The sequence below is a fragment of the Myotis lucifugus genome, unplaced genomic scaffold (genome assembly GCF_000147115.1).
Source record: "Myotis lucifugus unplaced genomic scaffold, Myoluc2.0 scaffold_41, whole genome shotgun sequence".
NCBI classification, from domain to species: Eukaryota; Metazoa; Chordata; class Mammalia; order Chiroptera; family Vespertilionidae; genus Myotis; species Myotis lucifugus.
Window position 1 is genome coordinate 2318170 of NW_005871089.1, and position 16158 is coordinate 2334327.

General features: G+C 42.8%; 1 protein-coding gene across 2 annotated transcripts in view; it reads left to right on the plus strand.

Annotated features, from left to right (window-relative positions):
• Positions 1-16158, plus strand: part of THSD4 (thrombospondin type 1 domain containing 4) — a 558652-nt gene that overhangs the window by 431559 nt on the left and 110935 nt on the right. For both annotated transcript variants that reach the window (XM_023753088.1, XM_023753089.1), the window contains one exon: positions 5518-5722. In XM_023753088.1, coding sequence (XP_023608856.1) covers positions 5518-5722 — 205 coding nt within the window. The remainder of the gene's footprint in view (positions 1-5517; positions 5723-16158) is intronic.

Genomic DNA, 16158 nt, shown 5'->3' on the forward strand with positions numbered 1-16158 from the left:
TTTAAAATCCTGTTTTCTGGGCCTCATCCTCCGGAAATTCTGTTTCTTTGTTACTAATGTTGTGGCCCCACCCCATAACAAAGAAACAGAATTTCCGGAGGATGAGGCCCAGAAATCAGGATTTTAAAAAGATTCCCACGTGATTCTAATGTGCAGTCAAGGTTGAGAACCACTGCCCTAAACGAATGGGCATGCTTGTGTTCCAATAAATCTTTATTTGCATAAACAGATAGTGGGCCCGATTTGGCCTGTGGGTTGTAGTTTGCCGACCCCTGATTTAAACCCTACGTGGGAACCGGGTCTGTTTCACCTCCAGCCTCCCTGGCCCACACCACATGGGCGCCAGGTAGAGCTGCTCAGGGAACACGGAAGGTCAGTCACACCGGCACAAGCACTGGAAGATTTTAATGAGAATAACAACTGGGAAAAGATCCATCCAGTTTTTCCCAGAGAAGTTCTATATATTGTTTAACTGTTTCCCTATGTAGGAAACTTAAGATGTTTCCAATTTCTATATTAATAATAATAATACTTTGAGAAGTTGCTTCATACAAAACTTGTTGGCCTCATTTCTTATAATTTCCTTAGATAAATTCCTGGAAGGAGAACACTGGGTCAAACAGTATATATTGCTAAATTGCCTTCCAGGAAGATGGTATTGATCTACATTCCAAACAGTAATAAGAGGGAGATATTTATCATATGCAAAGGATTTCTCTCAACAGAATGTCATGAATAAAAGTTTTGGCATCCATTTGTATGTCTACCAGTTAGCTCTCTGTAAATTTGATGTCAGCTACTAATTATTGTGATAATAACTTTCTCCACCGGTACTGTTGTGACAGCGTGATTATTAAGGCGCGTCGTTTTACCTGCTGGTGTCATCTAGCCGACCAGCCGAGGCTGTGCATGTTGCACACACACAGAAACACCTGCTTCCCATTAGAGAATCAGGAGCTCCACGGTCTGCACGCCTGCACTGGCCTCCCTGCCAGGGTGCACAGAGGTCCCTCCCCGTGAAATCCACCACCAAGTATGTCATCAGATTGTGCGTTTCCCTCAGGAAATTCCATTTAGGTTAATCTTGGCACACGACTGGGGGGCAGTTCTTGAGCAATTTCTGCTGTGATGACTTGCAACGTGTAAAATTTTCCTGCAACATGTTGCAAAAATCACTGGAAGGCCCTGGTGTTACTCAGTGGATAGAGTGTCAGCCCGTGGACTGAAGGCATTTTCTTAGCTCTTTGGACTTTTCTACATTTCTCCAAATGAAGAAGATATTATCTGTGATTAAAAAATAATAGAAAGTGTTATAGAAATATGACCCAAGTATGGTTACATGATGATGGGGTTTACTTAAAAATAGATTCCAGATGAAACCAATATATGAAGTCAGTGATAAAAATAAGAAGACACCCTATTAACAGCATTCTGCTAAGTGCTTTCCATGTTTACCTCTTCTGATCCTCCCAACAGTGCTCTGAGGTAGATATTGCACCATCCCCAGCCACAGATAACGAAATTGAGGCTCAGAATGCCTAGTAAACATGTCCAAAGGGGCAGTGCCCCCAAGTGGCAGAGCCAGCCCATGACCTAGGTCCAGCAGAGACTAGTGCCACCTTAAGCTCCCACTGATGGCACTTTGGTGTGCCTCTGAGAGAGTTGGGAGACATAGGCCATCACTGTTAAGTCATCTGCTTCAGAAACCAATTGACCAGTCTCCCAAGATACAAACCAGAATTCAGGCCAAATTCATTTTTGGACACTATCTTCTCAAAGATCTGGATGTGGTAGACATGTTTTGAGTGCCAACTCCACAGAGAAGTGACCCACGGGCATCACACAACCAGTCAGGGGTCGAGCAAGGGCTCACCTGAGGTGTCCTGAGTCCCAGTCCAACGTGCTTTCCATGGTGCCGACTGCCTTTCCTGCTAACTGACAGCAGCTCCACTGATCAATTACATGGCCGTGTTCTGGAGAATGCCAGCTGCTGTACAGTAGCACAGTACAGGGATCTAGACATGTTATAAAATTTATAGAACTACACACCAAGAAAAAGTGGTAAAATCAAAGTCGGTTTACTCATGAGTTAATGAGTCGTGCTGATGGCCACGTTTTGATGCTGGGCTATGCTTATGTGAGGTATTGTCATGTGATAGGCTGGGTAAAGGGGCAATGAAACTCTGTATTGTTTTTGCAGCTGCTTGTGAGTCAAACTGTTTCAAGATAAAAATTTATAACAATAAAAACTAATGTAATAGGAAGATTAACTAAAATATTTAATCACTTACTATGTGTAAAGTATAGGGTTAAAGCAGCCCACATGGGAGAGATAGGTACGTGGTTGGTGCTCCGTAATATTGGAAGAGGAGAATGCCAGTCTCTTCTGGGCCAGGCTCTCACTGAGATGTGACAGCAGTGCTGGACTTCTTCCTCTGCATTTAGTCACCGCTACCATCCACTCCTTCAACAAAGCTGGAACTCTGATCCTTGGGCGGGGCGGGGCGGGGCGGGGCCAGGAGTTGGGAGGATTTTTGCATAATGGTTAAAAGCATGGGATTATGGTTCAAATCCCAACTCTAGCTTTTAAAAAAATATTTTTTATTGATGTTTAGAGAGAGGGGGGGGAGAGAGAGAGAATATCAATTGGCTGCCTCCTGCACGCCCCCTACTAGGGATCGAGTCCGCAACCTGGGCATATGCCCTAACCAGGAATGGAATCTGTGACCTCTCTGTGTATGGGACAGTGCTTAACCAACTACGCCACACCAGCCGGGGCAAAACTAAGTATCTTGGTGTGTTCCCGTGGTCCTAACTTCTTTCCTAAGTCTTTCCTACAAAAGCAATATCACAGATTGCTTTTAAGGTTAAATGAGAAAAATGCATGTTTAGAGGACTGTAATTGTGAATATGATGATGCTGAAAAGGATTCAAACTCCTCCAACTGATCAGTCACAAAGGCCTGTCCATTTTGCTTCCTAGATGTCTCTCAAATCCTCTTCACTCCATCACCATTCCCCTAGTTCAGGCTGGGAGGTTGCATCATCCTCTAGACTTTATGTACCTCATTGTTAATTAACAACTTTCTAAAAGAGTGTAAATCCTGGCCCAGCATGACATAGAGAATGCAGGCCTCCTCTTGTCTAATAAATCCATGTGTGTGTCCCATCACCCCAGTTAGACTCAAACTCCCGAAGGCAGAAACGGAGTTTGATACAGCCTGGGATGGCCTCGCCCACCTGCTGGTGTAGTCACTCCACAGCATCGGCGATGAAAATGCATGTTTGCATGTTCAGGTTCTCCCATGGCTGGGCCTTCCTGTCACTCGGGTCCTGGCCCATAGGTCACTCCCTTAGCCAGGCCACACCTGGACACCCAGTCCAAATTGCCCCTCATTATATCATCTGATTCTCACATGTGCCCTCGGCTGGAGAAGGGACAGTTGTCAGGTATATAATTACCTAAAAATAAAGATCTTGAATGCATGTTGTCTGCCCAGTCCTCCTTGTAGGATTGTCCCTCCTGCTTTGTGAAGTGCCTGTGGGGCATTTGGCAACTCCATGGCAACGCAGTCTTTCAGAGACCTGGGGTAATCACTAGAACACTGAAAGGGTGCTCGTCAGCTCTTGTCACCCCCAAGCAAGGTTTGCATACCCCTAGTTCTGATTTCTCTTTTGAGGAGTGAACCCTGGGCATTCAGAGTCCAGAGCCGAACTCTGAAGAGACAGAATGTCGCCCCTTTAGTTCTTGCCATTGCTTGTATGGCCATACAGTCAGAGGCACTCCTTAATTCTGTTAGGATCTTGCAACAATCTCTGTTGGCGGTGGCATTTTTTGTTTGTTTCAAAGCAAAGGAGAACTGAGGAGTTGAGAAGGTGGAAATCATATGTGGGAAACATTTTTGCCCTGCTAAAATATGCATGGGGCAGGGACAAGAAATATTTGAGCAAACATGGCATTTTGAAAGGCTAATTGCATGTGAATGAACATATTGAGATGATGTTCTGTTATTGTCAGAAATAATGTTTTGCAGAGAAGCTATTTGTGAAGGGTGACCAGTTATTGTTGATGGACTAACTGCTTTCAAGAATATGGCAGTAATAGTGCAGACCTGGAGTGCCTGCAGAACGATGTCAGTCAGTGTGAACTTGGAGGGGAAGAATGAACACCTCCTGACTTGACTCTGCCTGTATGATTTGACCCGCAGGACCCACATGCACAGACCCAGGCTTGTTTAACAAGATCAGAAGTGGACTTTTAATGGTTTGCAGACCACTTTGCCCCTGAGATGAGGTCTGATGGTTAGAATTCAAAAACCAATACAAGCCTGTCTTCAGCAAACATGTGTCTCAAGTTTTAGAATTCCATTCTGGTTTTAAGTATTGTTCCCTGTTCCCATACCTCAGTGAAATAATTCTGTCATTCTGTATTTCATTGTCCATGCCACAGTCCACTGCTCTGTCTGCCTGGGAGAGGTGATGGAATTCTTTGCTCAGATCACATATTCCTATTTGGGGTTTAGGAGTGCGTTGTGAGTTCTCTGCAGCAGCTCCAGGAGTGGAAAAGGATTCCATGCCGATCGTTTATTCTGATCCAAGGTTTAGCTTTTTTATGCAAAATAAAATTGCCCCAACAGAAACATAAATGGGGACTGGAAAGATAAAGCAAAAAATCTTGGAATGAGAAATGGGAGATTCTTTCAGGAGGAAATGTGGGAAGTCAGAGTTCCTTTAAACACCGATGAGAACGCCTGTGCCATCTCTGTACACCCCTGACTTAGATGTGATCATCCAGGTTGCTGATGTTTCTGGCCCCTGCTTCCCTGCACCCTCTGCCCTGAGGAAGTGCGTTGAAGGAGCCAAACAGAAGTCCTCTATCCAGTTTCTCAGAGCCACAGTGAACAATGGGAACCCAAATCTCAACAAATTTAATTTCCTAAGAAACTGGGCCTGAGAACATGACTTTTAGGGGTACTTTGCTAAGTGTTTGTATCATCAAGTCATTTAGAACAGAAAACTTGGGGGCAGACCCCAGTGTTAAGTGTGGCACTTATGGTCTCAAAGAACTTGTTTATATAAAAGTCCCAGCATGGCCCTGCCTCTCCTCTCTGAGTCCCTTGGGGGATGGATCTGCAGGACAGCTTCATTGTCCAGCCTGTGTGATAAGTGTCTGTAGCCCCACACTCCCTACCCCTATCCCTGCATTATTTTTCTCCTGGTCATTTTCTACCACCAAATGCATTCTTTTGTTTACTTGTCTTGTTACTGTCTGTTTCCCCACCAGTCCCTAGAATGTACATTTCACACATACTTAGAAGAGAAGGTCCTTGCCCAGAGTAGATGCTCTGTGATAATCTGTTGAGTGAAGGGAAGCAGGAACTTGCTCATCTGTAGGAATGGAATGGGGCAGGAGGAGGGTCCATTTGAGCCCCACCACTAGATCTTCATCCCTTTCCCCTCTTTCCTCGGATGCCCCTGAGAGATGCTACAAGAATCTTCTGTTTCCACCTCTTTGCAGAGCATCGGCTGTGACGACTACCTAGGCTCCGACAAAGTGGTGGACAAATGCGGGGTGTGCGGAGGCGATAACACAGGCTGTCAGGTTGTGTCGGGCGTGTTTAAGCACGCCCTCACCAGCCTGGGCTACCACCGCGTTGTTGAGATTCCCCAAGGAGCCACAAAGATCAACATCACCGAGATGCACAAGAGCAACAACTATTTGGGTAAGCTTGGTCTTTTTCCAGAGAAAACATCTGTCACTCCAGCTGGTTTATTCCAGGGTGTGAGATGAACACAGCAGTGTCCAGAGGTTCTCAGACACATAGTGTCACTAGGAATGCCAAAGCAATGTCTTCGCAGTGAAATGAGCAGCTTGGGTGGAGAAAATTTAAAAAGTCATAATTGCAAGTAAATGTTTAATATTTACACTAATAAACTATTCTTTGCTCTTTCCAAGAGAAATATGGTTATGAATTCAACTAGAGGCCCAGGGCACAAATTCGTGTACCAGTAGGGTCCCTCAGTCTGGCCTGCGGGATCTAGCCAAAAATGGCTCTCCGACATCCCCCGAGGGACCCCAGATTATGAGAGGGCACAGGCCAGGCTGAGGGACCCCACCAGTGCATGATCGGAGCTGGGGAGGGACGTGGGAGGTTGGCCAGCTGGGGAGGGACTTCAGGAGGGCTCCAGGGCGTGTCTGGCCCATCTCGCTCAGTCCTGATCAGCCAGACCCCAGCAGCAAGCTAACCTACCAGTCAGAGTGTCTGCCCCCTGGTGGTCAGTGCACATCATAGCAAGCAGTTGAGCAGCCTTAGCATATCATTAGCATATTACGCTTTGATTGGTTGAACAGCCAACTGGTCGACCAGACACTTAGCATATTAGGCTTTTATTATATAGGACTAGTGACCCGTCGCATGAAATCACGCAAGACCAGGGACCCCTTCCCCTCTGCCCCACGCCATGGGACTGCCCTGAGTCCCAGAGTCCTGCCCCGCGTGGCTGGCGTGCCACGGGACGGCCCTGAGTCCTAGAGTGCTGCCCCAATGCCCTGCCTCTGGGCCACGTGGAGCAGCCGCTGGGCCCCACCCCCATGGCATGCACACGGGGCGTGGAAACCCTGGCAGAAGTCATGCAAGGCAGCCGCCAGGACCCCCGCGGCACGCACGCACGCGGGGCCATGGAAACCCCGGCAGAAGCTGCGCAAAGTGGACACCGGGACCCCTGCACCCCCACAGGGCCGCAGGAACCCCTGCGGAAGCCACGCGGAGCAGACGTCGGCCCCGCCCCCCTGCTGCCCTGCCCCTGCTGTGTGCGCTGCCATCTTGTGACAACGTTATGGCGTGAGGATCAATTTGCATATTATGTCTTTATTATATAGGATAATGGGCTAAACCAGTGGTCGGCAAACTCATTAGTCAACAGAGCCAAATATCAACAGTACAACAATTGAAATTTCTTTTGAGAGCCAAATTTTTTAAATTTAAACTATATAGGTAGGTACATTGTTATTAACTTAATTAAAGGTACGCCTAAGGCTTAGGAAGAGCCATATTCAAGGGGCCAAAGAGCTGCATGTGGCTCGCGAGCCACAGTTTGCCGACCACAGGGCTAAACTGTCTCTCTCTTTATTAAGCCCAGAAATCTGCCAGTCTTTGTTCTGCTGGAGTTTGAAGTAGCCAGTGGCAGTTGATGATCCTGTCTGGACCTTTACTCCCTGGGGGTCTAAAGCAAAAGCCATTTTTCTCTTCTTTCTGCCTCATCTGCCTGGGGTAACAGTACGTCTGTGTCTTATGAACAGCTGCAGAGCCGCTCAGCAATCATTTGGGGCAATATCATCAATAGGAGAGGCCATTTTGTTGTTGTTGTTGTTGTTGTTGTTTTATTGCTTAAAGTATTACAAAGGGTATTACATATGTCTCCTTTTTTCCCCCGCCCTTGACAATAGGAAAGGCCATTTTTAACCCATTTTCCCACAAAGGGAAATTTTTGTTGCTTTCTGAGTTTCTAGCTGATTGCATTTATGCAAAACAATAGAGGCCTTACAAATTAATTTTTACCTATTTCTAATTCAAGTAAGCATGTACAAATCAGTTAACAAAATACTATAAGGAAAGCAATTTCTTTTAGTGAACAATGCTCATTTTTAGGTTTGAATTACTTATTTAACAGGAACTTAAATAGCACAGCCGGTGCCAGGCATTGTTCTTAGTGCTTTACATGTGTTCGATTGCTGAACACTCTCAACAGCCCTAGGGGATAGGAGCTCTTCCCATCCCCATTTTATAGATAAGAAAACAGGCACAGGGAGATACTGTAACTTGTTAAGGTCACACAACAAGGAAGAGGTGGAGCTGGGATTTGAGCTGTCTTTTCCAAGCGCAACAGTATACTGCGAGATAATGCCCAGGAGCAGTTCTCAGAACCAAGGCCTTCCGGTATGCCATCAGCCATGCAGCAGTCAGTGGCTGCAGCAGTGGAGAGATCAGTAATTTTGCAAACTTCAAGCATCAGGATCACCAAGAACTCCAGGTTCTGCAGCTCTTCTTTCTCTGTCCAGTCGAATGCAACCAAAATTAGCCTCACTTAGTTTTATTGGTGGGAGGAGGAAGTGATGGCAGATGGAACTCTGAGACAAACCAAATTAAAGTGGAAAGCCATTACATTGGCTCTGGCAAACCCAGGAGCCATCAAAGTGGCAATAAGCCTAGGTTCCCAGTGAATGGTTTGTGTGTTATTTTTTCTTTTTTATTTTTAAAAATATTTTTTTATTGATTTCAGTGAGAAAGAGAGAGAGAGATGATAGAAACATCAGTGATGACAGAGAATCATTGATCGGCTGTCTCCCACATGCCTCACACTGGGGATGGAGCCTGCAACCCAGGCATATGCCCTGACCGGGAATTGAATGGTGACTTTCTGGTTCATAGGTTGACACTAAACCACTGAGCCACGCTGGTGGGCTTGTGTGTTATTCTTAGTTGTAAGAAATAGTCTTGCCCTATCCAGTTTGACTCAGTGGATAGAGCTCCGGCCTGCGAACTGAAAGGTCCCAGGTTCGATTCCAGTCAAGGGCATGTACCTTGGTTGCGGGCACATCCCCAGTAGGGAGTGTGCAGGAGGCAGCTGATCAATGTTTCTCTCTCATTGATGTTTCTAACTCTCTATCCCTCTCCCTTCCTCTCTGTAAAAAAAATCAATAAAATATATATTTTTTAAAAAGAAATAGTCTTGTATGTTTCCTCCTTTCTTTTGTATTATTAGGAGACCACATTTGCATAAACATCCCGTCTCCTAGAATGGGAGTGTTCTTCAGGATTATTTGAAGTGTGGTGTTCAAATGCACCAGCAAACAATGCCACTTTTTATAAGCTTTGTGTTGTTTTAGTAAGTTTTCCCTGGCTTGAATTAGTCCTATGCAGTAAGGGGTTTTTAAAGTTGTGCCCTCTGAACATAAGATCCATATCCTGGGTGAATAAACACTGGGTGTCTGAATGGAAACCGCTCAGTGTTTCCATCTAGCATATGGAATAAGAATCCTGATCTTGGAAGTATTCCTGAGAAACAATCTTGGAAGTATTCCTGAAAAACAATAGGGTAAAGACATTCAGGGCTCAGCAGAGCCCCTGGCATTTATTAGCAATGGTAAACATTCAGTCCCTTTCTTTTTGTCTCAGAGAGCTTGTCATTAATCAAAGCTTTGTGGAATCAAAATTCCATCTCCCCCTCAAAAAGATGAAGAGGAAATTGGAAGTACCAAGAGTCCATGAGAGGGTGATTCAGAAAGTTGAGTTAAATTTCCTATGCCCAGCAACCACGGGGGGTGCATGAGAAATTCAAAGTCTGTGCAATATTACGTGATGCCACATGGGCAAAGGAGGAGGAGTGGAAACAGAAGAGTGAGCTATAGTGAAGGCGGTTCCAGAGGTGATGACCAGGAGATTCTGGCTGTAGAACTTAAACAACACTGGGGATGCCCTTTTCTTTAAAATCTTTTTTAATTGAGATATAATTCACATCCCATAAAATTCACCCTTTGAAAGTGCACAGTTGTTGGGATGTTCTTTTTCTCATCACAAGTGCTTTCTTTTCCTATCCGACTTATCCTGCTAAATCTTCTGTGAAGTCTGTATGTTTTGAAAGTTAAAATTGCATGGGATTACTTAAGATCATGTGTATACGCCATTAGAGCACAGATCTGTCCAGCTATTTTCGAACTGTCCATTGACTATTTTTTACATTACGCATTTCCAAATGTTGAAACATTTTTCAAAGCTATATTGGTGGGTTTCTCCACAATTTTCCAGGTAATGATGAAAGTTTTGGTTTTCTTTCTTACCTTGTGATATTGACTATGTAAACTGTATTTTGTATAAAAGTTTAACTTGGTTCACATAATTGATTTAGCTGTTTGTTCTGCAGAATAGGCAATATTGAGAAAATGAATAATTCAAATTTGTATCATTGCTTTTAAAAAAATATACAACTTGAACGATTTTTTTCAGTTGCCCTATTATTTTCCAGAACTACCTTTAGTTATTTGTGCTGCAAAACAAACTTTCCTTGGGAAACACTTTGTATTTTTTAATGACTGACTCTTCGAACTTGAGAGATAAAAAGTAGAAGGTGGTTTAATCACTTCATTTGAAAGGGTTTTTTTAAGCCCTCAATATTTAAATGACTGGAGGCCACTCACTCAGTTAATAACAGCAGTCATGCTATATGAATACATAGCACTTGGTCTCCAAGCATTTTTACTTGCATTGTCTTCTGACTTTTAAAATGGGACATTCTTTACTTTGCTTGCTTCAAAAAAAGATTAAGTGTGATAGTTACTAAAAATGCAATTATAGAGTTAGGCTATGAAAGTTGAAATTTAAAAATCAAAAACTACATAGAAGAAGGAGGCATGTATACCAAAAACCTTGGATAATGTGTAAGTAGTAAGTGTATGGTTTGACTTGGTTTGGCCATCAATAACTGAACCTGCTGGACTCAGGTTCTGAAGGCTGAGTCCAGCACCGGCCCTGTTGTAGCTCACAGCAGACTGGGCCACACAGAGCTGGGGGGACAGGCTAGCTCATCACTTCATGTTTCTCTGGACAAAGCTGGAGCAACCATGGTGTTGAATGGTGCACAGATTTCAGGAGGCAGGATGTTTGCCTCATTTTAAGTTAGAAACCAATTGAATTCTACAGGATTGAGCTCCACTTTTCAGTGGAGTGGTTAATTTGAATTTGTTCACGTGCTCTAAAATGTAGACTAGTTGGTGGCTTAGATTCCTAGATTTTTTTAATGGAAAAGACTTTGGAAATGCTATATTTGTGGCAGGCTATGTATTTTCCTTGTGCACATGAGTTACTCAGAACTCTTCTCTTGGAAAATAAAAAATTCAATCTAATTTTACTAAAATGATTAACATGTTATATTACTTGCCTCTTCCTTAATAAAAGATGTAAAATTATTTTAGCTGAAATATCAGAGTTTGGCATGGTTCAGCCAGTTCAGTTTCCTAATGTCATTATGTAACAGTTAAGAAATCAGACATAAAAGCATACCAGACAAAAATTGATTCTACAGGACAGTACTATCTGCCAACATGTTACATTGTCACAGAGCCTTAGACTTGGAAAGATTTTTTTAAAGGTCTATAAGCTTTAAAAATAAAATGGCAATATCTTTACTTTTAAGTATGTTTTCTTAAACATTTTAAACAATAATAATAATGGTTCGCATTTTAAATAACAGGTATCATGGATCATCTATAATTTGCAAACTTTATTAGTTTAGCAGCTTTCTATATGGAAAAGGTTGGAGAATTTAAAAATGATGTCTTATATTTGTATGACAATTAATCCCAAATATTTTTTCATTTGCATTGTAAAAATTTTGAACAGTAGAGACAATATAGAGCAAAAAGATAAAATTCCTCCCTCATGCCAACCCCATGCTTGATCCACTGCTTTCAAGGGGAAAGACAGAGATAAATAACCACTCTTTTTTTTGTAGTTTTTGTTAATCCTCACCTAAGGATTTTTCCCCCTTTGATTCTCAGAGAGAGTGGAAGGGAAGGGAAGAGACAGAGAGAGAGAAAGAGAAACATTGATGTGAGAGAGACACATCAATTGGTTGCCTCCCACACATGCCTCAACCAGGGCCAGGGATGGAGCTGCAACCAAGATACATGCCCTTGACCAGAATTAAACCTGAGACCTTTCAACCCTTCAGTCTATGGGTCGACACTCTAACCACTGAGCAAACCAGCTAGGGCTACTAGTAAATCATCACTCTTAACAGGTTAGTGGGTATCCTGCAGTCCTTTGGGAAAGTACAAATAAATATATATTTTCTAAAATTGATATTACTGTACATACTTTTTGCAGCTTGCTTCTTTAATATTATATTACTAGAGGCCCAGCACATGAAATTGTGCATGCATAGCTCGCTGCCACTTGCTGCCATGAGCTGCCCCACCCGCCCGCCACTGTGAGCCGCCGCTCGAAGGCAGGGGAGGAGAGACCGAGAGGTGGTCAATGCACCTCATGGCGACTGGTCAAGCGGTCATTCCGGTTGTTACACTTATGGTCCCTGGCCTTTTTTTATATAGGATGACATCCTTTCATATCAATGAATATAAAACTCATTCATTATTTTTTGAGTGTAGAATATTCCATACAATGGATGTAACACCATTTAAGTATTTCCCTATTGAGGGATGTTTATATTATCTCCAGTTTTCTACTACTACAAATAATACTTTTTAGATTTCTGGTTCAAGATGGGAGACAGAGTATATGAGTTTTTCCTCCCTTCCTCCTAATATTCATCAAAATGATCCTAAAGGAATAAGAAAAGATATAACCTATAACCACCAAGAAAACAGGAGTGGGGGCATCTGTTAAATGATTTAAACAAATTTCTGGAAGAATGTTCACTAACCAAGCAGACAAAATAAGAGCCTAGGTAGCAGAGGGGACTGTGCTGAGGAAGGGCTGGCCTGCATGCAGAGTCTAAGGCAGTGGTTCTCAACCTTCCTAATGCCGCGACCCTTTAATACAGTTCCTCATGTTGTGGTGACCCCCAACCATAAAATTATTTTTGTTGCTACTTCATAACTGTAATTTTGCTACTGTTATGAATCGTAATGTAAATATCTGATATGCAGGATGTATTTTCATGTTACAAATTGAACATAATTAAAGCATAGTGATTAATCACAAAAACAATATGTAATTATATATGTGTTTTCCGATGGTCTTAGGTGACCTCTGTGAAAGGGTCGTTCGACCCCCAAAGGGGTCGTGACCCACAGGTTGAGAACCACTGGTCTAAGGGGTCTTGAGTCTGGGGTCAGCAAGTAAAATGGAGAGTGGGGTGGGAGAAAAACGGAGGGGTAGTGGAAAAAACTTGTACATGAACAGGCATCCAGAATGCTGGCATCTACCTCCTTGTCCAAAAGCCAAAGGGAACTAAGGCATGAGTGAGAGCGTTGGTGCTCCAAGACCTCGGTCTTCATTCCAGAATTGGCAGAAGGAGGAGCTTAGTGACTGGCACCCCATTCTCTCACACTATAGAACTTGGCTTGTTAACAGGCTCTGCTAATATATACAGATTTCTCAGGCAGCCTTCCCATTGTTTTATCTGAAATTAGAGGCCTGGTGCACAAATTTATGCATGAGTGGGGTCCGGCCAGCCTGCCCCGATCGGGGCTGATCAGGGCCAGCTGGTCAAGGCGAGGGGACATGGGAGGTTGGCCAGCTGGCCCCATCCCTGATCAGGGTCGGGGGGGTGGGGAGATCAGGGGCTGGGCTGGCCAGGGGTAGGGGCCGCGGCTGGCCGCAGTGGGCATCATAGCGACCGGTCATTCCAGTCATTCTGTTGTTCTGGTCGTTCCAGTCAGTGGGCTTTTATATATACTGTATAGATAACAATGGATAACTGAAAATAACATGAATGGAAAGCCTGTAGCATGAAAGAGAAAACCCAAGATAAATAACTGACACCATGTTTCTAGAAAAGAAAATTTAAATATTCTCTAACAAGTAATGCTTCCATGAATATCCAAATGCATGTGTCTTTCATACATATATAAATATTTCTATAAGATAAACTCCTAGAAATGGAACTTGTAGGTCAAATGAAATGAACACTTAAAAATCTGAACAATAAAATGAAATTCCTCTCCAAAGCAGTTGTAGCAATTTATGCCCCCACCAAAAATACATGAAAGAACCCTTTTGTCACATCCTTACAACACAAAATATTAAGAATGTACTTCAGCCCTAGCTGGTTTGACTCAGTGGATAGAGCGTTGGCCTGGGGACTGAAGGGTCCCAGATTCGATTCCGGTCAAGGGCATGTACCTTGGTTGCAGGCACATCCCCAGTAGGGGGTGTGCAGGAGGCAGTTGATCGATGTTTCTCTCTTATCGATGTTTCTAACTCTCTATCCCTCTCCCTTCCTCTCTGTAAAAAATCAATAAAATATTTTTTTAAAAAAAGAATGTACTTCATTTTTAGCATATCTTTTTATTTACTCTTTCCTGACCACTCATTTTAATCATTATTTGTCCTCCTATATGAATTTGCTATTTTTAAATTGTTTTTAGTTTCCTCACTGATTTTAAGAACTCATATATGTTATGAATAATAACCATTTTCTGCATGTATGTATATTAATCTTTATTTGTGTTCTCCTCTTCTTATTATATCTATTACTCTGTACAGAAAAATTTTAATCTTTTTTAAAATCAAATCTGTCAATGATTGTCTATGTCTTATTTAGGAATATCTCCCCACCTAAAACATTATAAAATTATTCTCTAATATTTTCTTCTATTATTTTTATAATCATCTTTTTTATTTTTAAATATCTAATCCCTCTGGAATTAATTTTTGTGTGTGGTGTGAGATAGAGAATCTAACTTTTTTTGTCCAAACAAATAGACAGTTGTCCAATACTATTTGTTAAATTTCCCTCACTAATTTGAAATGCCACCTCCACGATGTATGAAATTCAAATCTATCTATACTAATAAAAGGGTAATATGCTAATTACACTGGGTCGACCGGATATCTTCCGGTACTCTTGCCTTCCTTCCGGAAAAAGCTCAATGGCGAGGGCTGAGGCAGAGGTGGTTAGGGGTGATCAGGCCAGCAGGGGAGGGCAGTTAGGGGCGATCAGGCTGACAAGGGGGGGGCAGTTAGGGGCAATCAGGCAGGCAGGTAGAGGGGTTCGGGGCAATCAGGCAGGCAGGCAGGTAAACGGTTAGGAGCCAGCGGTCCCGGATTGCGAGAGGGATGTCCAACTGCCAGTTTAGGCCTGATACCCTGCGGGATTGTGCCTAAACTGGCAGTCAGACATCCCTCCAAGGGTCCCAGATTAGAGAGGGTGCAGTCCGGGCTGAGGGACTCCCCTCCATCATGTGCATGAATTTCATGCACCGGGCCTCTAGTGTAGATAAATTTGTGGATTCTCAGTTCAGGTTTATTAATTGATTTGTCTCTTCCTGCTTCAGTATCATATTGTTTTCATTACTGAAGTTTTATGTGTTTTATTCTCTTGTAGGCCAACTCTCTGTGCCCTCCCCAATTCCCTACTCAAACACACTTTTTTTTCTTAAATTTTCTTATATTTGTTCTACACACTCTTTAAAATCCATAAAACTTCTGTTAAGATTTTAATTGAGATTGCAGTAAACTTGGATTAATTTAAAGACAAAAATTTTCTTCACAATATTGACTCTTTTAAAAAAATTTCTATTTTTATTGTTTTCAGAGAGGATGGGAGAGGGAGAGAGAGATAGAAACATCAATGATGAGAGAGAATCATTGATCAGATGCTTCCTACACTCCCCCCACTGGGGATCGAACCAGAAACCCAGGCATGTACCCTGACCAGGAATCAAACCGTGACCTCCTGGTTCATAGGTTGACACTCAACCACTAAGCCACGTGGACCAGGCAATATTGACTCTTTTGATTTAGGAGCATGATATATCTCCCCACTGTATAGTCTTTAATAATAAATATTTATTTATGTAGACTTTGCATATGTTTTATTATGTTATTCCTAGGTATTTTATAGTTTTTGCTAATATGGTATAAGATCTTTATTTCCATTATATTTTCAATAAGTGACACAGGTGTATGTTGTCAGTTTATTTTATATATTTATTTTGTATGTTCAGTTGGTTTATTATGTTTTTAATGTTTTTATTGATTTTTAGAGAGAGGAAGAGAGAGGGATAGAGAGAGATAGAAGCATCAATGAGAGAGAAACATCATCAATCAACTGCCTCCTGCAAGCCTCCTACTGGGGATCAAGCCCACAACCTGAGCATGTGCCCAGACCAGGAATCAAACCAGTGACCTCTTGGCTCCTGGGTCGACACTCAACCACTGGGGTGGGGGAGAACCTGAGCCTCCTCCCTCTCCCACCATTAGAAGAAAGACAAGTCCTTAAGGTATTTTTGTCCCCTTTACTCTGACCTACCCCCACTATGACCTCAAAGCTGGTTAAAATCATTTGGCTTACCCTCCCGTTGTGAATTCTCGGACTAAGTTGCCTTAGTTATAGCTTAGTCACCAGTTTCACCATCTGCCTCAGCAGAGTTCTTTTGAAACTATCATCTAAAGGACATCCAGCCCTTAAAAGAGTA